Source organism: Melitaea cinxia, chromosome 15 (assembly GCF_905220565.1).
Source record: "Melitaea cinxia chromosome 15, ilMelCinx1.1, whole genome shotgun sequence".
NCBI lineage: Eukaryota > Metazoa > Arthropoda > Insecta > Lepidoptera > Nymphalidae > Melitaea > Melitaea cinxia.
In genome coordinates, this window is record NC_059408.1 from 7,082,681 (window position 1) to 7,110,518 (window position 27,838).

At 32.4% G+C, this 27,838-nt stretch overlaps 1 protein-coding gene across 2 annotated transcripts; it reads left to right on the plus strand.

The window, feature by feature from the left end:
- Window positions 1-27,815, plus strand: LOC123660604 (long-chain-fatty-acid--CoA ligase 5). 2 transcript variants are annotated; one of them, XM_045595659.1, is made up of 14 exons: window positions 1-208; window positions 4,058-4,212; window positions 16,401-16,524; window positions 17,818-17,961; window positions 18,454-18,579; window positions 18,667-18,866; window positions 19,079-19,279; window positions 20,213-20,430; window positions 21,417-21,567; window positions 23,120-23,230; window positions 23,794-23,961; window positions 24,506-24,649; window positions 25,149-25,322; window positions 25,712-27,815. In XM_045595659.1, exons 1-14 carry the CDS (start codon window positions 1-3, stop codon window positions 25,847-25,849), a joined length of 2,262 nt encoding a protein of 753 aa, XP_045451615.1. In that variant the 3' UTR covers window positions 25,850-27,815. The 2 variants fall into 2 exon arrangements, with proteins under 2 accessions (XP_045451615.1, XP_045451614.1); XM_045595658.1 differs by lacking the exons at window positions 1-208; window positions 4,058-4,212 and adding an exon at window positions 5,161-5,600.
- Window positions 27,816-27,838: the final 23 nt, after the last annotated feature.

Here is a 27,838-nt window from a genome sequence, read left to right on the forward strand (position 1 = left end):
ATGTGTAATAACAATAATAAAATGGGGAGCGGGAAGTGTGGACTCAATGTTAAGGTGGACAAAGTGAACTCGACAGAGGCTAGCAAGACTGAGTTTAGTGTTAAGGAAACGTGTCGCAAGTTGCAGAAGAAACTAAAGAAGACTGATAAAAAGAAGACTGAACCTAACACGAAGGAAAAGACGATTTGGTGGAATCAGTGTAGCAGTTGTGAGTAAAACTATCACATTTAGATGAAACTATTATTAATCTGAATTAAAATTTACGCAAAAAAAAAGTTAAAACGAATTGCACTTTACGTTTACCTAAAAAAAATCAATGGCTTAAATGATATTATTTTATCGGTATAAAAAATATACAAATATTATTAGTTATGTGTATGACAGACTAAGATTTTAAATTTAGTATCTTCTGCATGGATTCTTATTATAAATGTTTAAAGCCTCAATCTCGTAATAAAGTACAATTTCTAAAGGATAGTGCTATATTGTAATAAACGAAGCTCATTTGCTATGAATTATGTAACTGCTCTTAAGAGACTTGCGATAAAATCAATCCATAACTTCAATAAACTTAACTCCTAACATCGGTTTAAAATAAAAGTGGATATTCCCGTCAAGAGATATGGTTTTACCGTTTTTATGAAGTGGTTATTACGATATTTATTATCTTAATAATTTGCGTAGATCCTCCTTAGATGGCTAAGCTCAATCATGATCGAGGTCTCCGCTCAATGCTAGCGGCTTAATTCATTTATTCGATTAAAAGAAAAGGTTACTTGTTTGTATCATTGCAAGAGTAACTGGCCCTTGAAGGGCCGTCTCGTTACGCTCTTTGAATACACAATGAAGGGAAATTAGAGCACCAAGGTTCTAACTTTTGAAATCAACCAAGTACCACCAGTTATTCAACGATAAATAATCGAGGTCAGCGATGCGACCTTAAACGTCGCCTTCAAATTATATGTGGACCCTTCTAATGCCCACATGAATTTCAACATTGACTTTTTCGTATGGTGTAGCCCTAACTTTTCTATGAAGATTGTACAGGCACTACGCAGAGCATGGCCAATAGTAATTAATACGTTACCTTCTTAATTTATTACTTACTCGTTGTAAATTTAAGTATACTCCAATCGTAAATAAAATATTATTTGAATTTATTAGCTACGTTGCTTCCAAACGTGGTTGTCAAATGGTGCACACTCATAAACAGGAAAAATTCAAAATAATATTTTCGTTTTTTCTTAACATAATTTCTCGTATTCAGTAGAAAATCATTTTTTAACTGTTTTCATTTAACATCATTAAACTCCCTCGCGGTTTCAATCGCGTTAATTTGAGGGAAAAAAAACGAATTAAGGAAAAAACATATAAAAAGAATTTTTCAATTCAAACCAGTTGTTCCTAAGATTAGCGCGTTCAAACAAACAAACTCTTCAGTTTTATAATACTAGTAATTTAGTATAGATAATACTATTAAATAGTTTATGAAACATTTTTTTTAATTTGCTAAAATTATTATTTTTTCAATTTTAAGTTGCCTTTCTTATAAATAAATTTAATGAACTACTAATTTGATTTTATTACTAAGATTACTAAAGAACCGCACTAATTACTTTAACGTATTCTTAAATTTCGAACATTACTACATTGCAAGTATAATAAAAGAAACTATATATGTATCATAATTCAGGTTTAGGTAATTTTAAGTCATCGAATTAACTATAAGAAACGTAAAAGTGTGTCAGGGGAAAGCGCGCACGATCCCATGAAATCGACTCGCTAGCACGACGCCGGCGCTTGCACCCCAGTGCCCACTTTCTAAACTAGCTAATCTCTCGGTTTATGGTCCAGGAACTAGTCTAGACAGCATGAAAGTTGTCTTAGACATTTCCTAGTGCTTGAGATCATTAGTAAGCTTAGCGTTTGATTGCACGTGTTGCATTATACGTGTGCACAAACACTATTCAGTGGATACGCTAGGCGCGAAAGATAAACAGTTTACACGTCCTCTAGCATATCGTCTATACATTGTGTAAGGTTCTTTAAACCTCTCGCCTGAGTTCCTTTTACACTTAAGCGCTAGTTGTTTAAGTGTTGACGTTTATGTATCAGCGACTCGTTAAAATAGTCCATTTTATGAACAAGATTGAAGTGTGTCTTGGTTACCGCTGAAAGTAGTGAATTAAACCACTATTTTAAAATTTACGACAGTTTGTTTTGATTTTATGACTTAGGTACCTCTTAGTCGATGGAACATTAAAAGAAACATCAAAATATATACTTACGTTTTATTCAGATTGTATAACAATAAAAATTAAATAAAAAATCAGACTTCTTAACAAAACAATTCAATATTTACGTGTAATAAAAAATATTCATAATATCAGCAGATTTGAAAGTGAAAATAACTATACATTTATGTATTTAAAGCAACAGTGAATGTGTGAGATTATCAACCATTTTATAATTGCCTATAATTAGTAATTAATTATATTGCTATACAAATAATATTAAAATGTGGTGTCAATAAAAATATGCTGTCATTATTTCTTCTTCCGTGATGCAGTTAACGTCATTTGTATGACCTCATCTCATGACTTTCAGGGTTCCGTAATCTCTTTGCCAAATGGACGTGCATGTGTAAATGATTCGATCTTAAGAAATGTGCAGTGTTCAATATTGTACGTTGGTACGGAATTCACCGTGTGTGAAGGCAACTCGTTTATCACAACTTTTTTATTTTTATTAATCTGACGGTACTTAAAAAGGGCTTACGTTTTTAAAACGGTAAAATCGAATTTGTTTTCAAGATTTCAGTGTATCTTCATTAGCAATTTCGCGATTGACAGGAAAGGTTGACGAGACGATCATTATCGAGTGTACACGTCCAGAGTAAGTCTTTCAGTAATTCTTAACGAGAACTGCCATTATCGTATCTCCCTTTTTGGACCTGACAGCATGTCAACTGGATGGTTGATTCATGATTTTATATGTCGTAAACAACTATTGCTGTGCATGATATATGATGTTAATTTATTGTTTTGTTTAATTTATGAAATTATTTATCTGTGAATATTAATAAAAAATACATGTAGGTAATTAAAGTCTTAAAATACATTATAATTGAAGAATGCAATAAAGTATTGTGGTATAACTTCATATTAAGGTAATAATAATTTAAATGCAGTATTTTTATTAATAAACTTGAAACAACGTAAGACTTTTTTTGCCTGTAAAATGTTTACGTCAGTATTATTATACTGAAGAATGTAATTCTTTATTTGTATCTCTTTTATAAATGGTTATACGAAACGATTTAATTTATTATTTGAATTAATATAGCGGACTTATTATGTTTTAATGTTTCCCACATTATACGGTTTTAGTTAAAATCATCCATATCCTTCTAAAGACTCAACTTATTGCTAATGAATTATGTTCATTAATATTAAGCGATGTTATGATGAATCGACAGAACGCTTAGTCTGGTCGACAGCCATACCTAAGAATTTACGTTATGAACAATTATTGCCTTAAATCAAATTAATAATTAGTAAAGTTAAAAACTCTCGGCAACAGTCACGGTACTGGTTTATGGCTGTTGCGCTGGTAGGTGCGGGTTCGATCCCCGCATACGATAAACATGTTGTATTGGCCATACAGGTGTTTGCCGTGGTCTGGGTGCTTGTGCAGTCCTTTTAGGTCTCCCCACCGTGCCTTGGAGTGCACGTTAAGCCGGTTGTTATCATGTGATAGCAATGACTGAAGCCTGATAGCAATCGTTACTAGTAGAGAAAATATCTGCCAACCCGTATTGGAGCATCGTGGTGGATTAAGCTCTAATCCTTCTTCTACATAAAGAATTAAGTGGGCTATGCCCAGCAGTAGAATATTACAGGCTGTAGTGAAAACCTCTATTGTTATTTTAACGAAAGCACTAATTGTAAGTAGCAATGGCGTATTAAGAACAGTTTATCGTGTGATATTGAGGACTTCCTATATATTCGAGTTAACTGTGAAATTTCGTTACGAATTACTTTTTTTTTTATTGCAGTGAGCGAAATAGACCAGTACCTATGGATGGTTGGAGGATCAGCGGGCGCTCTGGCGCTCACGGGCGTCGCAGCCGCTTCAGCCTTCTATCTCAGTACGCGACCAAAACCAGAAAAGCCTCTGGTCACATTACATGAACAGAGCTTGCTTGAACCGGTAAATATTTTCAATAATACAATGCATTATACTGAATGTATAGTTTTATAAATAGTTTGCATCATCATACAACATTGATGCCTGATAGTAAAAAACATCTTGTGACGCTAGCAAAAATCAACCTGCAAGTAATTTACTATGTAATTGCGTTAATCATGATTTTAAAATATTTTTATTGTACTTTTTAAGAGTTAATAAAGAAAATATATAAAATGACATTAAAAATTCCAGATTTGTAAATTGGTTCCGAGGTACAAAATAACAACCGTAATTGACTATACTGATATGCAACTTGGTTCAACTTATCTTTAATACTTCAAAAAGGTGATCTTAAATGCTTTAGCGCCACGAAATAAGGAAGTGAAATTAATAAGTAGTTTAGCAACTACTTATTAATTTTACGATATGTTGTCATGTACACAAATCATGTTTGGACATTTAGATAAATAATATAGTGTTGAGTAATTACATTATGTACATATTTAGGCGGCCTACCTTACGATAGGTATTATACGATTATAAGAGGTTATAACCGATAAACAATCAACACTTTATGTGATAGTCTACCGAGGGTTTAATGATCGATAACAATATAAAATTTCGTAAAGTCTGCTGTAATATTTATTTATAAGCTGAATTCTAATTATTGCGCTACATTTTTTTAAAATGAATTGTAAACATTCTTATTGAAATATGAGAAGTTAAGCGTATTTTTTTTATATATATTTTCTGTTAGTACTGTAAATTTGCTTTAAATACGTAAACTGTCTTTATTGACCTTGAATGCAAATCTCGAAAGAATATTAAAATTATTCTAAATGTCAAACAAAAGGTCAATGATCGGCTTACTCTTATAAGCAATAGGTATAAAATTATTTTACCCTTAAGATATATATTTTGCATATGATATTAGTAACATACACGAACATCCTGTAGGAGTTTCTTATATCTGTGTATCAAAGTTCAAGATGTCCTAAACCCAAACGTTTGATTTGGCAGAGCGCATCTTTGAGCGATATTTTTAACTCATTGTACCAAGAGCTGCCCAGCCTGCTACTCTCATGTCAGTATTCAGAACTCTCTAGCGAAAGTGACGAGGGCGATAGAAACCTCAAGTTTTAATTTAATTTTAATCCTGCGTAACCTATACGCGTGAAGATTTAAGGTGTTAGTGATTTTTAAGTGAACGTTTGCCGTACAAAACTGTCAGATAGAGTTGTGATATCATAGAATGGCGCTGATTGCGCAATGAATGTCGAATGAGTGATTGAAATAAATTGTGCATAAGTGATAGAAGATTTATAACGATGTCGTGCTGCGATTGCTGCATCGGGGTTGCCCCGATTCGACCTCCCATCTCCCTAAATGATCAATCAGATTCTATCAAAGTAAGCGAACACTAGTACAAAATAAGAAAAAAAAAAACATTGTAGTTTTTTATAAAACTGTTTTCCTATATTATATTAATTAATTTAAGTTTATTTTAACATTTTCGACATAAAATTGTTGAAATAAAACATTTCTAATGATTACATTCGAGGTCACATGACAGAAAATAGTTTTAAAGAAGTTAGTAGGTGGTAAATTATATGTAATAAAAATAATTATTATAATCCGTCGTGTAGGAGACAATGTTAGTCGATTTGCAGTTGTTGGCAGTGCTCCGTATTATCTTGCTTCAGATCGTAGGCCTCGATGATAAACAAATAAATGAATTAAAGTTTAATTGATTTCTAGATAATTATCTTAATAATAACGAAATACTTATAATAATTTTTTTTTTGTAATTAAATAAGGCTACAGTACCTAAATAAGATTTATATGTATACTATCGTATTTTAAATAAGACTCAATAACTTTTTTTGTGTTAGAATTATATAATATTATGAAACTACACTCACCTATTAAAATACAGAAGTTTCCGAGAATGCACATCCATCATTCCGAGTAGAGTCGAGTTACAAACACCAGCCCATTGATCGCTGTCGAATCATTCGTAATGAACTTTGGTATATAGGTAATTCTGGACTGGACTCATCTCTTTGAATTTGCCGAAAATAGGTGGAACCGCGGTATACAGCTAGTTATTTATGATAGCTATATCGCGGTATTCGTGATTTAAGTTGGATATTTTTTTTTATCTATGCAATTTATTTAATTACGATATTTGATTAAAAAATATTTTTTGACGTAAATTTTGATTGACAGAAAACGACTAAACCATTCCAATCTTAACGAACTAGGAGTACGTTTTATTCTAGTTAACGCACTACTTTTTAAATCTGTTTTATGTTCGTTTAACGCATTCACAATGATTTACATCTTTACAAAATGTATATTAAAACCCATCAGTGAAAAAAAAATGACATTAACACATACGTATGTAGATGTTTATTCTACACAAGTACCGCGGTGTGCCACGTCTAAAGTCATGTAAACACATATTATGTGTCACGACTGTAAAACATAGAAAATGAGCAATTCCTTTAGTAATAAAACGATAGATGTTTATTATAAGTGCGAAACTGTAGCAAATTGATTTATAGGAACAAATTTGTAATCTGTTTTAGGTTTTTATGAATACTGAGGTAACTATAAACTTTTTATCTGACAACACTATGTACTTATCATATATAACAGGAAGCATGCATAATTACATATCACATTCGATTTTTAAAAAACGAAACCGAAAACTTAACCAGGAGTGACATTTTTTTTTTTAATTTTTTATTTCACGCTGATCTATCTCTGCATCCCACACAGATGTTAAAAAATATGTAATAAATTTTTAACATTATTGCTTAGTTATTCAAAGATTTAAATAAAAAATAATATACAGTAAAAATAATAGTTCACATTTGAACTAGTACACTTCGTACGGATCGCATTAAACAGATCAGTTAGTAGTTCAATTTTATTCGCAGTAATAGAAATTTCAAAGCAACTGTCTGGAATCGAGTAAGTAATAAGCCAGTAGAGTATTCCTATAATTGTGTACGAGTTTATTTGCTAAGTGATGAAGAAAAGTTTGTTTAGATTATTTGTTTATTAGCAGAAGATTAAAGCACTATGCTTGCACCAATCGCGAAAATAGCAAATAGCTGACACGGAAAATAGGCACACATTATGCGTCCACGGATTTGCGTTCTGTATGGTATCATTTACTTATAGGCACGCATTTACTTATACTTTATTGTAAACTACAAATGCATAAAACACATTAAACATAGTTTTAATATAGTTACAGATTATGGATACGGGTCAAACACAAATTGCGTAGTCCATAATTTCCTAAAATTAAAACATCGAATTTCGTTTTGAAAATCAGCCCTTATTTACATTGTACTCTTTGATCATTGTTAATAATATGGATACAGATCAGTCTTACACACTTTCGCTAAGAATCACAGTTTTTATTTTTATCTGTCCACAGAAAAGACTTACTTGTCTACAGTTGATAACATAAACCTTATTTAAGCACTTACATTATTACGATTCATTTGAAAAGTCTTATTAAATGTGCTCAAAACAATATTTGCTATCATCACTAAATAGTTAACATTTGATAATACGTGTATTTTAGATATTAAAAAATAATCAAAAGTTAACCACAGAAGGGACCTGTCCTTTCCTGTCGAAATTATACAGAAAAATCTAATTTTCTAAAAATAAACGTTTCATAATAATAATGTTATCGTGCGCTTGAAAACAAATGTTCAAAATAAAGTCATTGCCCATAGTAAAGAAAATAATATTATAAAATTGGTATATATTAGAAAATAATGAATAATCATCACATGTCATGTCATCACAAAGGACAAATTCCGGTAAAAATTAAAGAAAAAAATATATATTTTTATCGTCAGAATCGTCTGATATGATAGGCTGGCGTCGTTTCTTTGGTTTTATTTCTACGGAAGAATTGGAAGTCTCTGAAACGAAGCGACGTACTCTATTTAGGGGTCTTTGGCTTGGTAAATTTAAGTTTTGAATTAAGTTATCAGGTGTTAATCTTTCAAAGTAACCGGGTGTTATTGACTCAGTAGTAGCTTCACTAGTTCCTGGGCTACCAGAATACTGAATAGAGTGAGCTCCAGCAGGACTATCGTGATGATTCAGGGTCCTGCTTGAGAAGAAACAGGCGAAAAATTGGCCAAATGAGGCTCAGATAACACAGAATTGGTAAGGGAATTTGGGACTTTAAACTGTATTTGAATTTATCCTAGTTCGTAATGCGAACATTCTTCATGGGCTGTGCAGTTTAAACAGCTTAGTCATCTAGCACGGATAATATTTGAGTTCTGCTGCACAAAGTTTGATGTATTTCGAGCGTGCCTTTAAAAGGACGTGTAAGCAATCTCATACAAAACCTAATCGATTTCAGGAAACTTCGACTCGTCGATCTTATAAGTTTCTATACCTCTACAATTTAAGCTTAAACATGCCATCAAATCATCTAAATTCGATACGTCATTTCTCTTTGCAACGTGACTGTCACAAATGCGCTTGATACACCCACCAACACCATCACGTGCACCTTTTCCATGACCTCGCTTAGTAAAATGACAATTAATAGTTGTAACGGAAAACTCTTTACTTAATAATGTAGCAAGTTAAAAAAAACATAGACTTGTTGCGGAGTTAAGGGACCATCGCTTAAAATGTGCAAAATTTATCTACAGGAAATATGTCTACAGGAAAGAAAATTGTAAATATATTAAAGATGGCGTGTTACATATTGAAGTTAGAATAAAAACAATTTAGATTTTGCAATCAGTTACTTAATATGCATAGAAGCTTAGGTCTAGTTTATTTTTAAAGAGTCTACTTACTAACATACATGCAGTACAGGAAAGACTCACCAAACATGACCAAAATCCTGTGTAACTCCTTAAATAAATATTCTTCATCGATACCAAAATCGTTTATCAGAGTTACGAAGAAATGAATACTGGAGAAGACAGTAATGCCAATACGATAAAAAAATAAATATCGGATGGGTTCCAAATTTTTAAAACATTGTCTATTTTACGTGTCTACAGAAGAAGACTATAAATATCAGAACAAATGTTTATATGTTTTTATTCGTAATTTAGGAACGATGATTTTTTAAAGAACACATATTTAAATTATTGCTTAGTTTCCAAATGTTTCTTTAATTCAAATAAGATACTAATCGATCCTTAAATATTTTTAAATCACTGTCAAACTGAAGGACGTCTTATCCGAACAGTCCACAGAAGGGGACATTTTCGCTCTAAAGAGATCCTTAAATTAATATTTTAGTCATCAGATCTGAAAAACTTTAGAAATCAAATCGTCCAAAGTTTTACCTTGAATTTAAAAAATGCCTGCACGATAAAACAATTAATATCTATAGTTTATGTAGCCTGAACACTTTTTTTAACGTTTTTGTGTTTGACCCATACACTACAATGAGCAAATGCAGCTAGATCTGTAGGATATTTATCGGACAATCAATGGTCATTATCGAATCGAAAACTTTTCTCTCCATTAGCGTTTCCGAAGCGAGACGGTACGATGCGTGCAATTTGAATTATGCGAATCATTGAATGCTGTTATATGAAACTTTCTATACAAATAGACAAATGCTATTAAACTCCGTTATATGCAATGTACCGCCGGCCAATAAAGTGGTGTACCACCCTAAGGTTGAATGCCGCTTGCAGATTCATAGGCGATAAAGATTAGTTTCGCTTGCAGATCGATCCGAAAACTTCTATTGCCGTCTATCTGATTATTGATAACGATATTATATATATACCTAATAGAGTTTAAAATGTCTTGTATAATAAGACGTATGAATACGTATCAATTAAGTTTACGTCATTATTATATGTCTCTTTCAGTAATATCGTTTAATAACGAACCTTGTTGTAATTTTCGATGAACAGGAAACTAAATCAAAACTGGTACAGCACTTTCCTGGCCGACCATACTTAAAACACAGGATGCGGAATTGTGGACGCTTAGCTTTAGATACACGAACAACATATTAGGCATTAAAAAACACAACCACCTCCAAATTAAGCCTAAAATAATTTAAAATTTCAACGTTACTCTATAACATTTTATTCAGTCTTATATAAATTTAGAAAGGTATGGATATCATTTAGGCGAATATCAATTTTTTACGGAATAAACAAATGTTTGATTTTTATTTGACTGAAATGTAGATAATAAGATTACATATTTTTTTAATTGGTGATTATTATTTTTATCCAATATATTTATAGTGTATTCGAAAGACTGGTAGAACTTTTGATCTAACTTAGGTAACTAATAAGCTAATTAAATTTATAAAAGTTTATATTGATCAGAACAATATACAGATTGTGATCTATTGGTATATTGTTTCTATGTGTATGTTTGTATCTATGTTTATGTGTATATATGTATCATGCGATACATGAATTTTTAGTATTTTAAGTTGATTTCTGTATAAGTAGTAAGTCTGTAGTAAGTTTGCATTGTTGCACTGCTTCCCGGCACTTTTTCCTAAACTGTTATAATTAAAGGTTGCCTGAAGGAGATTGCTATAAGCGATAAGGCCGCCTTTGCATACTTTTTTATATCTAATGGTTCTAAATTGTATCTTAATAAATAAATAAATAAAATAAAAGAGATTAGAGAAAACGTGAATAATGCTCAAAGAAACATTTTATAACTAATCATAACGGAATAAAACATTTTTTTTAAACTATCAGGAAATCGTTAAATGGCTTAGATACTGACTAAAATAACACGTGTCAATTCAATGATAGCATGATGTCTTTAAATTTGAATGTTATTTTTTTAATTTTTGGCAAACAATCCAGACGAGTCACGGGACGAGTCAGGAGATTAGTATAATTTCAGACTTTGAAACGTACTTTTTTAAAATGTATCGACGCTGACTCAATTTTTATTAGTTTTTACTATTCTGACATACTATAGATGAATATATTAGTGTCGGCGCTACGTCAATAACCTGCCACTATTTTTTAAAATAATTAGCTTTTAAAATAAATGTTACAATGTTCGAATACTTTTGTGCCTTAGTAACACACATTCTTTGAAGGTTAAAAAAAATATTTTTTTTTAATAAATATATTCTTTTCTTTCTCTTTTTTTTTCTTGATACTCTTAATTTAAATAATTGTTATAATTATTAGTAATGATTACGATCAATGATTTTTGAGTGCAATAAAGTATATAATAATAAATAAATCAATATGATGATAATATGTTTCTGTCTATATATAAAATTACACAACAATTATTCTCTAGCGAGAATCGAATCTTATAAAAGCAGTAGGTAGGTACGTTTTTATAATTCTTATAATATAGAGATATTGGTATTTCTCTAAAACTATTTTATCATCCTAGTGGTAAATTACAGAAAGTTGATTATTATTACGTTACAAAAACAAAATATTATTTATCAAGCCATTATACTCTTTAGCGGACAATTAACAAATTATATATTGGTCAATAAAAATAGAAGACTGTGTATAGATTAAAATCTTTTCTAATAAATTTAACACGTAAAATGTACACGCGTTATTTATGTAAACAAAAGTGTAATACGGTGACATATTTGGTTATAAGCCAAGTTTTGTATCAGTTGTGTAATTACTGCTGTACGTATACATGTTCTTATATGTATCGTGAAAAATTACTTTTAATAAAATAAAATAAAATCTTTAAACCGTTTGTGTTCAGTTAAGAAATAAACCACCAATCTGCGATGGTATCAAATCAAGCTCCAACTTGTCTCCACTATAAAATAAAAAGCCTTTGCTCTATAGTAGTTATATCTGTATTCGTAATGATTAAGAATCAGCTCATTAATAGATTAATAGAAAATATTTATCCTTGGGAAGCAATATCGCGAAAATTCAATAGAATTTTTTGCCTCGTGACGTACGTATATCGTAAACAGCAAATATCTAAACTAATAGTTCGCTTAATTTAATTTTCTTGAAATTAATTGCCTTAGAATTGCAGTTGGACTTTAAATTATTTTAATATACTTGTTAAACTTAATTTATTGTTGACTTAAGCTCATTAATCATTACATTCGCGTACTTCCCTACTATTTCGTTTGCCAAGTATTTAAATAAAGCCATTTAAAACGAAATCTTTAATAATTGTGTTTGTAGGCAAACGAAAAAAAAAACCGACTTCAATTATATTGACAAGTAATACAACGAAGGTAGACAAAAAAATTGTCAAGTAAATACGCATTATCAAAGATTACTCCAAAAGTTGTAATCAAATCGTGATGAAATTTAGATGTGACCACATGATAAACATCGGCTTTCGATTAAATCAAAAATCATTAAAATCGGTACACCCAGTAAAAAGTTATGCGGATTTTCGAGAGTTTACCTCGATTTCTCTGGGATCCCATCATCATCAGAGCCTGGTTTCCTTATCATGGTACCAAACTAGGGATATCTACTTTCCAACAAAAAAATAAGTATCAAAATCGGTTTATAAACGACGGAGTTATCCCCGAACATACTTAGTCGTTCAATAAGTCCCGAGACTAACCTGGAAAATGGCGCATATATTAAAAACTCTTTTGATTTTTAAAAAGTACTGGCTATCAATACAAGAATATGTGTCAAATTTTAAAAAATGGAACAATAAAATTATTGATTTTGAAACATTTAAGTGACGCTACGGTTGTAATTTCGATACAATGGAAAAAAACGAGTTTCGCGTGTTGATAAAATATTGTTTTTTAATAGGAAAAAATACCGTTGAAGCACAGCAATGGCTTATAAAATGTTATGCAGGATCAGCTCCCTCTAAAGCAACCATTTGTCGGTGGTATGCCGACTTCAAACGCGGTCGCATGGACACCAATGATGGGGAACGCTCAGGTTGTCCAAATGAAGCAGTGACTCAACAAAATATTAACCAAGTCCTCAAAATAGTATTGGAAGATCGGAAGGTAAAAGTGCGAGAGATAGCCGAGATAGTGAAGATTTCAGCTGGTAGTGTTTTCACTATTTGACATAAAAATTTGGCCATGAAAAAGCTTTTTTCTAAGTGGGTGCCGCGTTTGCTTACAACTAATCAAAAGGAACAACGTATCAATGATTCAGAGCGATGTTTGGCGCTGATGAATCATAATAAAAAGGATTTTTTACATCGGTATGTAACAATGGATGAAACCTGGATATACCATTTCACTCCGGAATCCAATCGGCAGGCAGCGGAGTGGAGAGCGGCTGGTGAAAGCCGCCCGAAGGGTCCAAAGACTCAGAAATCGGCCGGTAAGGTTATGGCGTCTATATTTTGGGATGCGCATGGAATACTTTTCATCGACTACCTTGAAAAGGGGCAAAATATAAATAGTGACTATTACATGTGCTTATTGGAGCGATTGAAGTACGGAATTGCGTATAAACGGCCTCACATGAACAAAAAGAAAGTGGTGTTTCACCAGGACAACGCGCCTTGTCACTAGTCCGTGAGAACGATGGCCAAAATTAACGAATTGGGCTTCGAATTGCTTCCTCATCCCCCTTATTCGCCAGACTTGGCCCCCAGCGATTACTAGCTGTTTGCAGACCTCAAAAAAATGCTTCAGGGTAAGAAATTTGACTCAAATAGTGAAGTTATCGCAGCAACGGAGGCTTATTTTGAAGCCAAAGACAAATCGTTCTACACACATGGGATAGAAAAGTTAGAAAAGCGTTGGAGGGACTGTATCGCTCTTGGAGGAGACTATGTTGATGAATAAAAATTAATTTTATAAAAAAGACCTTTTTTTAGTACTTAGTCTCGGGACTTATTGAACCACGTGTTACATTTAAAAAATATATATACGGTCGAATTGAGTAACCTCCTACTTTTTTTGAAGTCGGTTAAAAAATAAACAAAATGTTTCATTACGTAATTTATACTTGTATTTACCTAAAAATTATACATTTTTGATATACTAATAAAAAAGGGCTTAAAATAATTGACGCTAATATTAATAGCTAAATTTTATAAAGCTATACGTCTACGCTATATGTCTTGACGCCGCGTTGGCGCAACGGTTACAGCCATGGTTGTTGCGGTTACAACCTGTTGCGCTGGCGGTTGCGGGTTCGATCCCCGCACATGGCAAACATTTGTATTGGCCATTCAGGTGTTTGCCGTGGTCTGGGTGTTTGTGCAGTCCTTGTGGGTCTCCCCACCGTGCCTTGGAGAGCACTTTAAGCCGTCGGTCCCAGTTATTATCATGTACACCTGATAGCGATCGTTACTCATAGTAGGGAATATATCCGCCAACCCGCATTGGAGCAGCGTGGTGGATTAAGCTCTGATCCTTTTCCTACATGGGGAAAGAGGCCTATGCCTAGTAGTGGGATATTACAGTAGTAAAAAAATGTTTTTTCAGACGACAGCTGCCTGTCCATTGACGCCATATGTATGGTTCATGTTATTTCATTTGAATAGTTATGTTTATGTGATGACTTTGGCGGACGTTATGCGGAAACATATCGTACGCCAATCCTGTCTTACAATGTCAAACATTTAAAAATAAATAAATTTCAGGCGTATGAAACTTGTCACATCCAGACTTGACCTCAAAACACTTTTTTCACTAATGAAAACATCTGAAAAATATATTCACCGTATTCATCTTCATTTGTCTCTACTTATAATTCTAATAAACAAAGCAATTTTGACTTTTGTGATCTTAACGTGGTCAAGTTATTTTATTTCTAGTCTATCTAGGTAGTTCTCGGACTGGAACATAATAAAAATTAAAAATAAGGGTTACACTACGCACTGCCTCACTAATATCAATGACCGAATCTGAAACAGTCTATGTATTGCTCTCAGCAGCATCTTCGCGGAAGCCAAGTCTAATTTCATTTCATGTTTTCAAATCTTACGATAAAATCGATATTTCCCTGTTAATCTTACTAAAGCCTGAAGATCTAGTTTACCCGAAAAATTGTAAAACGTTTGTGTTGCTTACTCACACTAATACTTTTGTACTTCCTCGTATTTTTCTCTAAGAAAAGGAAGATAAAATGGTTCATATTTATCGTTAATTGTTTGAAAAATATCGACGATATAAATTTCATTGTTAATAGTTATACGAATGTCTGCAAATAACTCGTATTTCCAATAGTAGCACATCCAAAAATATAATGGGCAGCATGTGTATTATGTCACCAAGCTGTTATAAATATATACTCGGTCAGCCAACCGCGCAACTGTCGCCGCTCTTCAGTTTTACAAGAATTTACTTTTAACCTTGCCTTGTTTCAAGATCCGTCTATGAATTACTAAAATACAAGTTTATACGTATTTGTTGCTCCTGCGTTTCATAGTATCTGTTTTAATACTGTCTCAATTAAGTTTTAGTAATAAAAGTTAAGCCCATTTAGAACGATAATTGAACAAGCTAAGCTATCACACGTAAACAAGTGGAAATGTTTTAATCGTGCAAGTGAATAGAAACATTGCATCTATGTTTTCGCTAATTCATTCTCATCAAAGCTTTCACCATCTGTCAACATCAGATGTTTTAATCTAAAATTACAATACGCTTGCCTGTACTGAACGACTCAACAGCCTACGAACATAAAAAAGCCAAGACTCGTATGTTACTTGTTTTAGATTTTATGAAAATCAGTGTAAATGAAACTATTTCAAAATGCATAATGTACCGTAAATGGAAACTAGGTAGGTCTGTGTTAGTTTTAATGTTAACTTTAAAAGCATAATATTGTTTGAGTTTACATTTTTTGTTACGAAATGACTTTGACCTGTTCTTCGTTCCATTATCACTATCTATGACAATAACATACCGTAAAACCGCAACATGGAAGTGAACTAAACAACTTACACTCAAAAAACATAATTTGTGGGCCAAATGCGTCATTATGCTAATAGAATGTTGCTTGTTTAGTATAGCAAACGGCGTCATAAAAAGGACTGCAATAACGATAGTAATTGGTCTTCATGTTATTTTAATATATCGTAAAACGCGTATAATCTTTACAACATAACGTTAAAAAGATTACAAGCGATTGTCGACCAGTTACCCGTTGCAAGGATTCAGAGCAATGAACTGTGTTATTTAACTCACTAGCCTACTTTTCTATTAAATGTTTTATACTGCCACTAAATATAAGCTGAACTAAGATTGAAATTTTCATCCTTAGGGTCCTGAAATGGTCCGTGTATCAAAATTCTACAAAGAAGCAAAGAATGGTCGATTTCTGCGATATCTACACGAGGACACACGCACACTTTATGAAACATTTCGTAGAGGTGTAAAAGAATCAAGTAAGTAATACATTTTCTAATTATGTGGAAAGAACATTATTAATTTAAAAAAAAGAACGCAGAAATTTAAGAGATGCCTAATTAAGTCAATCCGGTGGTTGTGTTAGATGAAAGGCAACCGCCATAAAATCGTTTGAAATAACTATGTATGTAAAATTATAAAAATAATTTTATCTTTCAGTTTCTCACATGTTTAATTACTTAGTAACATATCTCATATCAGTTATTTTCTAATTACAAAACAATAATAACTTGACTTTCACTTATATTCGTTATATTTTATTGCTCTTTTAATTGGTTTTGAAGAAATAAGTATGGTTAATTCTATCGCCTATACATCGACCATACATTTATTATTAACATGAAAAAAAGTTTTTTGTGGCACCCTTAACATAATCTACGAATATAAATAAATAAACGCCTCACACTCAACGGCCGCCACTAGGATTTCACTGACACTCCTGAGCTGCAGATCGAGAACAACACAAAATAGACAAAAGTAAACGGCAAACATTTGTATGGTCAATAAAAATGTATAACATGCGCGGGGCATCGAACCCGCAACCTGCCAGCGCAACATCCGCAACCCAGCGCTGTGACCGTTGCGCTAACACGTCTTCAAATATACAAAGTTTAATTACAATGAGTAAACACAATTAAATAAATATATCAAAGCTGCCACCAATAATATTTAGAGCGTCATGTCGCGACGTTAAATGCGCTAGATCAGTGTTTTTTAGTTTCACTACGATAATATTTTGTAACGTTATTATTTTAAAATTACTTCTGTTGTTATTAAAAATCATTTATTAATCACGACATTGTCCTTATTGTATGCAGTGTGTTGTTCAAACAACACACAATTGAAGTAGTTCATATTGATTTAACTATTCATAAAAGTGTCTTGGGAGTGCCTCAAGGCATAGTTCTAGATCCTACCTCATTTCCCTTTACGTTTCGACTCGTTAGTGAGAAATGCGATAATCTACACATTACAGAATAATGTTAACATTATTTACAAACTGGTTTGTGTCACACATAAGGTACTGTTAAATATTATTTGCACTAGCAAAGTCGTCGGGACGGCTGTCACTACTCGGTTGAAAAGTACCCGTAAAATATGTAAAAAAGTGCAAGCAAAAAAGGTTTTATTAATACGTGGAATATTCCAACATCAACGTAGAATGCATTTATGCTGTTTTTGCATTGTACTGATATTATTTTTAATCTTCATGGTCATGACGTGACTGTACAAATTAATAATTTTTTTACTTTAAAACTATTTCTCATCAGATAATGGCAACTGTCTTGGTTGGCGTGAGGGACCAAATAAGCCTTATGTGTGGCAAACTTACAATGAGACCCTGCTGCGAGCTAAAAACTTCGGTTCGGGCCTTATATGCCAAGGTCTTACCCCGGGCCAAGGCACCTTTGTGGGTGAGTGACATAGCAATAATTACAGATGATTATCTATAAGAGCAGTGACTCGATTAAATGCAAATAATCTTTGAAATGATCGAACAGATGAAATAATTTATTACTAGCGACTCACCCTGCTTCGGCCAAGTACAAATTATTTTATGGGCTGGCTGTCGTCAAACTGGATAACCGTTTCGCTCTGAATTAATTGTTTTGGTTTCTGATTTATTTGAAGTGGTCATAACTTAAGGATTTTTTATTATATGAAAAACAATTTTGATAAATACGTTGAAAATGACAGATCTTTGGTAAATAATTTTAACAGTTCTTATGGCTTTTTTCGTCGTAAGTTCATTTCTAATTTCTTGAGGATTTTGGTTTTAATTACAGATCGATAAACTTTCTGGCATATTCAACGTAATTGAGACGTATTGTTAAAAGAGACGAACCTACGAAGGACGTAGATTGCGATATTTATTTATGCTATTACTAATGATGATGATTTTCTAGGTATATATGCCCAAAATTGTCCAGAATGGATAATGACCGAACAAGCTGCATACTGTTATTCAATGGTTATAGTACCTTTATATGATACCTTAGGAGCTAACGCATGTGCCTTCATTATTAATCAAAGTAAGTTTTAGTACATATGGTAAAATTATGCAATAATTTTTGTATTACGTACGGACAAAGCTTTTAATGAAATTCTTTACATTTTAGCGGAAATGTCAGTAGTTGTATGTGAAGACGACAAGAAAGCAAATCTCCTACTCGACCAATCACCGCGATGCTTGCGTAAGCTGATCACGATAAAGGAAGTCTCACCGTCGACACTACAAAGGGCCAAAAGCCGTGGTGTAGAAATCGTTAAGTTCAGCGATGTTGAGATTCAGGGAGCTCAAAAAGATCATCCTTGTATGGTAAGTACCTAAATAGGAAATTATATACGAATTACGTCCTATAAAAATAATAGTTAAATGGGTCAAAATTTGTCATTGTTATTTTACTATTGATTTAATACATTTTAAAAATTATCTGCTAATTATTAGCAGTCGTAAATAAAAATTATTTTTCAAAAATGATAACTCATTGCAAATTAAAATAACACAAACATACCGTATTCTACTTTCAGCCACCGCAACCAGACAATCTTTGCACAATATGCTATACGTCAGGTACAACAGGTATGCCAAAGGGTGTTATGCTGACGCATGAGAACGTAGTTGCTTCTATGTGCAGCGTAACCATGCAACTCGGAGAACATCGTCCTACAAAACACGATGTGATGATATCTTTCCTACCACTCGCACATATGCTTGAGCGGTGTTGTGAGGTATGTACATTTATGGTTCTTAGTTAGACTAAAATATTTTTTTAACGTATGTGTGTATCTCATACAAAGTTAAAGTAAATATGGAGAGTACGAAATTAAATGTTCTAATTTTACAGTTCTTGAAGCTATTTTACTATATTTTAAGGATTTTTTTTTAATATAATTCGTTGTGAGAAATATTCTCTATTTCATAGTAGAGTTTACCAATTTTTTTGGAATTCTCGACGTTATAATAATTGGTAACTGATCATAAAAAAATAATTTACGTATCGTAAAAGGAGTCACATTAAAAAATTTAAGCTAGTCTACGTTTTAGCGTAAATTTAAAAAAACTCCGTTAAATACAATTTTCCTTCGGTAAGGAATGTTATAAGTTGTAAATGTAACAAAACTATTTCTATACATAGTAAAAATACAGTAATATCTTTACTGTACTACTATACTAACATCTCTGAAAGTATTATTTTCTAGAAGAATTACTTAATTGTTTTGAAGATCAATATAGATGAAATATACTCGAAGATATATTTGACTTATAGTAGTGTTTGACCCGCGAAAAACGAATTTTTAAAATTGTGTAATGTTTTAATCGCTCACATGAAGTAAATATTTATTTCTGATGTAGTTAAATTCTTAAACACTGATATATCAGTATTAACGTATGTAAGGCGGAAACGTTTTAAGCTTAGTTTATCAAATATAGGCGTTACGTTGTTTTAAACATTAACGAATATCTATCTTTTTTATACAGTTTAGTTGAAAAGAAAGATTTGACATTATATTTAATAAGCCTAACGGAATCTAAAGAAGAAAAAATTTATAGATATATTTCTTAACAAGAATAGGGCAAAACATTTGGGTTTTAAAATGATTTAACTTTCATTTTATGCTTTTTTTTCTTTTATTAATGATATACCTTTTTGGTATTTTCAGAATGCTCTCTATATGGTAGGAGGAGCCGTCGGATTTTACAATGGCGATATCAGAAGACTAGGTGATGATCTGAGTGCCCTTAAACCAACAATGATGCCAGCTGTACCCAGGCTTCTTAACAGATTATATGATAAGGCTCAAAATGAAATATCAAATTCAAAGATCAAGAAATTGCTATTTAACATGGCATTATCTGCAAAAGAATCTGAATTAAAGAGGTATGTGTCATAAATTGTCACTAGAATCCTTAGGAGATAAAAACTACCGGAAATTTGAAAACCTCAAACACGTAGTTACCGATAGTAAAAATGATTATCGTGGTTAAATAAGATTTGTAAACCATATTTTACGTTATAGCAAAAGGTGGAGCATGACGCATTAAAACATTGTCTATTTAATAATAATTAATTAATTAAATAATCAAGTAATTAATAAATTTTATGTATTTCTTGTACAAAATGAAATAGCATCAAAATTATTAGATGATATTATATTGGTAAGAATGTCATAACAGACAATCTAAGTAGTAAAGGCTTCTACCATTACGATAAAGGGTGGTTGTAGATTAAGCCGCAACAATTTTATTTTAGATTTTTGAGATGTTTTTTTTTACTACCCTTTTCATTGTAATTAGAATTTTTTACTATAAATTTTGCAATGGAAAGCTTGTCGATCTGGTGTTCAACGTCTAATAATGTAAGATTACGCATTTTAACCACTGGGCCGTCATCCGGACCTGTGATAAAAAACATGTTTACCTACTTATAAAAGTCTCACACTCAACGGCTCCCACTAAGTTCTTTTCCTGTGTTGGGGTTCCGGAAATACGCAATATAAAAGCACAAAGGCTTCGACCACAACAAATATCTGTATGCCCGAATAATCTCAAATCAACCCACAACCGCCAGCGCAACGACCGTAAGCCATGACTGTGACCGTTGCGCTAACGCATTGTCAAAAAGCATTAAAAATGTCAGTCAGTCGGTTCAGCTTCTTGTAGTTCACTGCTGTTTAAGCCTTCCCAAGTTCGCACTAGCCATCCCGGTTTTCCGTAATCCTCATCTAGCCTACACCGTCGATCCAACGGGCCGGTGGGTGTCCCACACTGCATTTGCCAAGACGCGGTCTTCACTCCAGGACACGCCTGTTTCATCGGCTAATTAAAAATGCCTACTGATTATTTTAAGTTTTGGTTCGTCCGCAGGGGTATAGTCCGCGCGGACTCGATGTGGGACAAGCTGGTGTTCCGCAAGGTGCGCGAGGGCATGGGCGGGCGCCTGCGCATCGTGGTGGTCGGCTCGGCGCCGCTCGCCGGCAACGTGCTCACCTTCGCGCGCTGCGCTCTCGGCTGTCTGGTGAGTGTTCTCCCATTGAAGTGATAACTTTTTATGGGCGGGTAAACTGCTTCGTTACCTAACGCGCTACAGCGCCACTCTGTCTGTCTTCCTTTTGGGGAACGAATGGGAAACATTCAGAAAGTAAGCATTAATTTAAGAACTACCAATTGTTTGACCAATAAATATAATTTGTCTTGTCTACACAAGTGCATAAATCACCTGGCAATTCAGTTGATTGAAGACGTGTCAGAAATAGCAATATGCGTACAAAATGTTAAAGCATTACACGATAGTAAAATCTATGTTCCTTAACGAAATCTTAAGTCTAACTTTGCCTAATTTTACACAGCTTTTAGTATTTTAAAATCAATGTCACGATAAAAAAAATAATGCAAAGAAAATAGTTGAGTATATAATATTTCAATGACTGACGAAATAGTATACAGGAATCCATATGGACAGGAAATGCTCATGGTCACTAGTAATGGGATGAGTTGGTCATACGATGTAAATATGAGAGGGAATGCAACTGCTAGTCATAACAGCATTATTTATTGGCAATGGCTGTCTTTCTCACAGTCTTACGCTCAAATAACATGTTTATATTATTTATATAATATAATAATTTGCCAGTATTATATCTACCAATGATTGTTACTAATACAGTCGAAAGGCTTTATTGAAATTATAATTCAAAATTAAATTAAGGCGTAAGCTGAGATGCTTAAATATTTACCAACCTTAGAAACGATGTTCAATAATGATTTTAGCTTATATCTGAAAATGTAGACCATCACAGAGCGAAGAGGTTAAGTAAAATTAAATTAAAATGATTTATGGACTCAGTGTCTAACTAAAATAGGAAATAGAATTCCTTTAGTATAATAATTTTATTACATCCAATACCAAAACAATCATTATTCTTCTCTTTATAGTCTTATACAGCTATACTGAATATATTTTCTTCCATTATTGATATTATATCTATTTGTTTGATTTTTATATTATATTCATATTCAAGGTTACTTACTAAATAAATGTAATTCCTTGAATAATCTCATATTTCTATTGGGTTGTTATTCTTAAAAATATTCAGCTTTGCGCCTGATTCGTATTTATCTTGGACTGATACGCGATTCATAAGATTCACCAAATCGACTATATATTTACTTAATCCAAAATATAATACGGTAAAGAAAATTTGATTTACGATAACTGACTAAAATAATTTTCCGTTTAGATGTACCTATAAATATTAAATAACGTTGATCAAACGGAATAAGCGGTTCATTACTGAATACAAAGTTTTATGGATAAAATATCTATTCTGGATAGACTAAAACTCTTTCTAGTAAGTTATTTGTCCTGTATATAATAGTTTACGTACACGAACAATAAACGTTATTAATTGTAACTTGTACACCTATGCTGACAATAGATCAATTCCTCCACCCCAAGGTTGGCTGGAAGAGATCGCTTTTTAGCGATAATGATATTGTACGTTATGATAATCTGTTATGTTTTTTGGTCGTAGAGGTACAATAAAGTGTATTATTTTAATTTATTTCAGATCGTAGAAGGCTACGGGCAGACGGAGTGCACTGCGCCGGTGACTCTTACTGTTCAGGGCGACCATGTTCCTGAACACGTTGGGCCTCCCGTTGCTTGTTGTAAAGTGAAGGTACTGTAACTTACTTCTGCTAAATTTGCTTATATTATACGAGTATATATTATAAACAACAAAGAAACTTTACTTATAAATATTGATCGGTACAGGTAAAACTGACCAAAATAGTCTGCAGAGTAATTTTATGATTTATTACCAAAATATTTTGTAAAATTTCATAGTTGATTAGTATACAACGCACCAAAACAAGAAACGACTAGCAAATTGTTTTTTTTTTTACTTACTCAAAAAAATAAAACGATATATTTTTAGTGTAAAAATACGTGTTCAGGAATATAAACAATCTATAAATTATATTGGCACATTGTTTGTTTATATTTCAAAGAAGATGTGTAGTTTATTTATTTTACATTATCTTTATTCACTAAAATATGCGTAACTAATACGTGAATGTTGCTCTTGTTATGATCGGCACTAAGTTTCTACACGTCCGATTTTGAAATTTCTTTTCTATTACAAACCAGTTAAACATCCAAACCAGCTAATGGGAAATTTAAAAATAAAATAAAAAGGATAACGAGGGCTTATTAAACTTTTGTCTGTTTCTTGGTTTCCAGCTAGTGGACGTCCCCGAGATGGAGTACTACGCGGCGCAGGGACAGGGCGAGGTGTGCGTGCAGGGCGCCAACGTGTTCAAGGGCTACTTCAAGGAGCCCGAGAAGACGCGCCAGGTCATCGACCAGGACGGCTGGCACCACACCGGCGACGTAGGGAAGTGGCTACCTGTAAGTATATATATTGATAGATTTTATTTTAATAGAAACTTTTTATGCTTAGCTTTTTCTAAGTCATTTTTATACGACTAGGGTGGCAAACAATCGAACGCTCCACCTGACGGTAAGCGGCAACCATAGCCTATAGCCGCTTGCAACATCTGAAACATCGCATGCGTGTTGCCGACCTTACCACCGAACCTCCTCAAGAGCTCTGGCCACCTTACTCACCTCAGGAACACAACACAGCTTAAAAGCTATGTTATTTAGCTGTGTCTTCTGCGAGATTGAGGTACTTCCCCTGGCGGGCAATCTCTACTTATATATAAAAATTGCAAAGCAAAAGGTTAGTTTGTATGGAACACTTATCTCAGGATCTGTGTTACAGGATTGTTTTTTTTTATATTTGTGCTAGAAAACCTCCTTATCGGTGAATGACTTAAGCTATAGCTATCACACTGCAATAAGGGTAGTTGCAATAAAATATAATGGGACCACGTCCATACCATAATTTATTTACTCTTTTTATCTAATTCTATAATTTGTTTTTTTGCAGAACGGCACATTAAAAATAATTGACAGAAGAAAACACATTTTCAAGCTGTCGCAAGGCGAATACATAGTTCCTGAAAAAATAGAAAACATTTATATTAGAAGTCAGTACGTTGAACAAGTTTTCGTCCACGGTGAATCATTAAAGGTAAATGCAAGCATTTTTGACAAAAGAAGAGTTGAAACTCAACTACTTCACACTGCTATACTCTACAAACCAATAAGTTTCCAATTGCTGTACAAAATTTATTCTTTGCTATTAAGAAGTATTGACGATTAATTTACAACACCTCTCCATTACTTAAATAAGTAAATATGTATTCTTCCCGGTAATTTTTTCTTCAAAAACGCAAAGAATTTGAATTTGAACTCTTTAACGAAACAATATTGAGTTTTTGGTTCTGTCGAATTTAGATACGATTACGAAAATTATATATGATTACTGCTTGTATAAAATTAGATAGCAATAACGCTCGTTTAGACAACAGAAGTTTAGTTAGAAAACAGAAATTATAGTTATAACTCCTAGACTTCAAGATTTTCAAATATTGTAGCTGTTTATTTAAACTGATTGTATTAAAAACTTTTAGCAGCAATTTCGCTCGCTTAAATAATTGCTCTAAACAAAATTTCAATGATGCTTACAGTCATGCGTGGTCGCGATCATCGTGCCTGACGTGGACGTGGTCAAGTGTTGGGCGCTCGAGAACGGGATCAAGGGCACGTTCTCGCAGCTCTGCGAAGATGAAAGAGTCAAGAAAATGATACTCGAAGATATGCTGCAGTGGGGACGGAATGCGGGACTGAAGACTTTCGAACAGGTACTTATGTATATAAATTGATAATTTGGACGAGATATGACAAGAAAAAATGCTTGAGTTCCATTCTGTATTATTTTGAATATTGTTTACTTTTTCATTTTATGAATAGAGTATCCTTTTCAATGGATTTAAAATTGTGATGTTACTACATTATGAATTTTTGTAACGTACATAATACTTATATGTGAAGAATAATTAAAATCTGTAGTATTTTTTATGTTTATGTACTATGAAGGAACGAATAAATCATCTATTTTTATGATAATTACTACACATTATTAAAAAAAAACATATCTTATATTAAATTATTACTATATTCAGAAAAGAACTATTTATACTAACGTGTCTGAAAAATAAGTTGTTAAATATTTATTAAAATATTTCAACAGGTAAAAGACATATACCTACATCCCGATCCGTTCTCCGTGCAGAACGGTCTTCTAACTCCGACGATGAAGGCGAAGCGACCGGAAATCAGAAACTACTTCAAACCACAAATCGACGACATGTACCATAAACTTGAATAACAATAACTTATACAAAAATCTTAATTTAAACGATAAAATTTCAAAGATAAACGATCCAAAAGTGATAATAATCTCGTAGTGTTTGAGTTTAAACAAAAAAAGCCGCTTTGAAGATTTTTAAGATTCGTGAAAAACTTTTGAACCCTAGGGTTTTGTTTTATCATATTTACATTGCTATTAGATACGGGAAAATTCTTAAATAAATTCGAGAACATCTGAGTGATGATTGTGTAATTATTTACAAAGAATAACTATGATAACATTAGTCGAAAGTATTTCTTTAAGTAACTACGTTAAGCTAGTAATGTCTAAGTCACTTTTCTATAAAAGCTTACGATGCTTAAAATGTTAATAAAGTACAGTCCCGCCAAAATTGTTTTCTTTGATAAAAGTATAAAATTCTATTATAATATAAAGTAATTGTAAGTCTATAAACAAATTTTCATTAGTAACACGATCTATGTAACTATAGGCAGTAGACCTTTCTGTAATATTTTTACAATGGCAATAATTAAAGAAACAAAGGTTTCTTATACATACAGTCAATTATTCAATTTTTAAACAATTATTATTAGGTCGTGTTATAATAATCTGACTTTAAATACAAATATTATGAATTATTTCAATTATGTATAGATTACTTTGAGTTATTTATGTATTACTAAAATTTAGCTTGACGTTAATGGAAATAAGTTAAAACATTTTTATTTAAAAAAAAAAGATGTTCGGCGACCTTTTAAGAAATAAAATACTCAAAAGCTTGTTATCATTTAGAGTGGTAAGATAATTTCATTATATTAAATTGTAAACTATAACTTTATGAATTAGTAACGTGAGTGAAAGGCTATTTTAGTAAAAGAGTTTTAACGCTATAGCTAAGTTTCTTTAGGTCAATGAAGTAGTTAAATTTTATTAGAAAATAATAACATCTTAAACAAATTATTATAGAACATTAAAGCAATACTGTTAAAGATATGTTTTATTAATAAGTTATAATATACGAGTTTTGTTATTGTTACGAGTATAAACCTCATAGTTATAATGCAAGAACTGAAAGTTGAGAGCAGTCTCTGAAGGTCGCCAGCATATATATCTACTTAATTTTCTCCACAAAGAAATTCCTTTGTTAGAATCAAGCAATAAAGCTATTCATATTAACCTAGCATGATCCTAAAACGCCCTTTTGTTAAGAACAAGAGGGGTTTTTAAATGCTCTCTATACTACGCTACCTTGGCTTTGAAAATTATACTGTCTCAGAGTTTGATTGCATTCTATTAGTAATTTAGTTTTTATAAGCGAGTACTTTAGTGACTCAACATGTCTAGAACACCGAATCTGTCTATTTAATTATATGTTTTGGGCAAGTAGTGTCTCCAGCCAGTAATAAAAATTTTAAGCACTAAAAGTTACTTTCTACTCGACTAAATGACTAGCCCAATGCAAACAAGTCTTTATAATTAAACGGTAACACCATCTACGTATACAAGTAATTTTGCTAAGCAATATAGCAAACGTTTTTGCTATCACCTTACAAAATTTTTATACTTTAATTCAATTAAGTAAATTTTTAGATAATTTTTTTTCTTTGTGTGTATCGTGTTAGGTTGTATGTTAGAGAACGAATCTCTTCTATGGGTTGTGTGATTGAAATAAGGTTTTCACAACACATGGCGTGATAAGTCTACTGTCCACTGAAATATGGCTACACTAAGAGCTGGAATTTTTAATCTTTCATAAATAAAGTAAATTACATTATAGTAAGTTAACTACTGTCAGTGGAGAGTACGCTTAGTTATAATGTAGGTAACGATCGCACCGTGTAGATAATTTTGTATTCTGTATTATTACTAAGGTATATGCTTTGAGCAAACGTTGCGGTTTCATATTGTTCAAACCAAAATTTTGTTGTTATTGGTGCAAGTTGTACTACGATACATAATTTATTTTTAAATAAAACTTGTAAAAACTATTATCGTTATTTATTATTT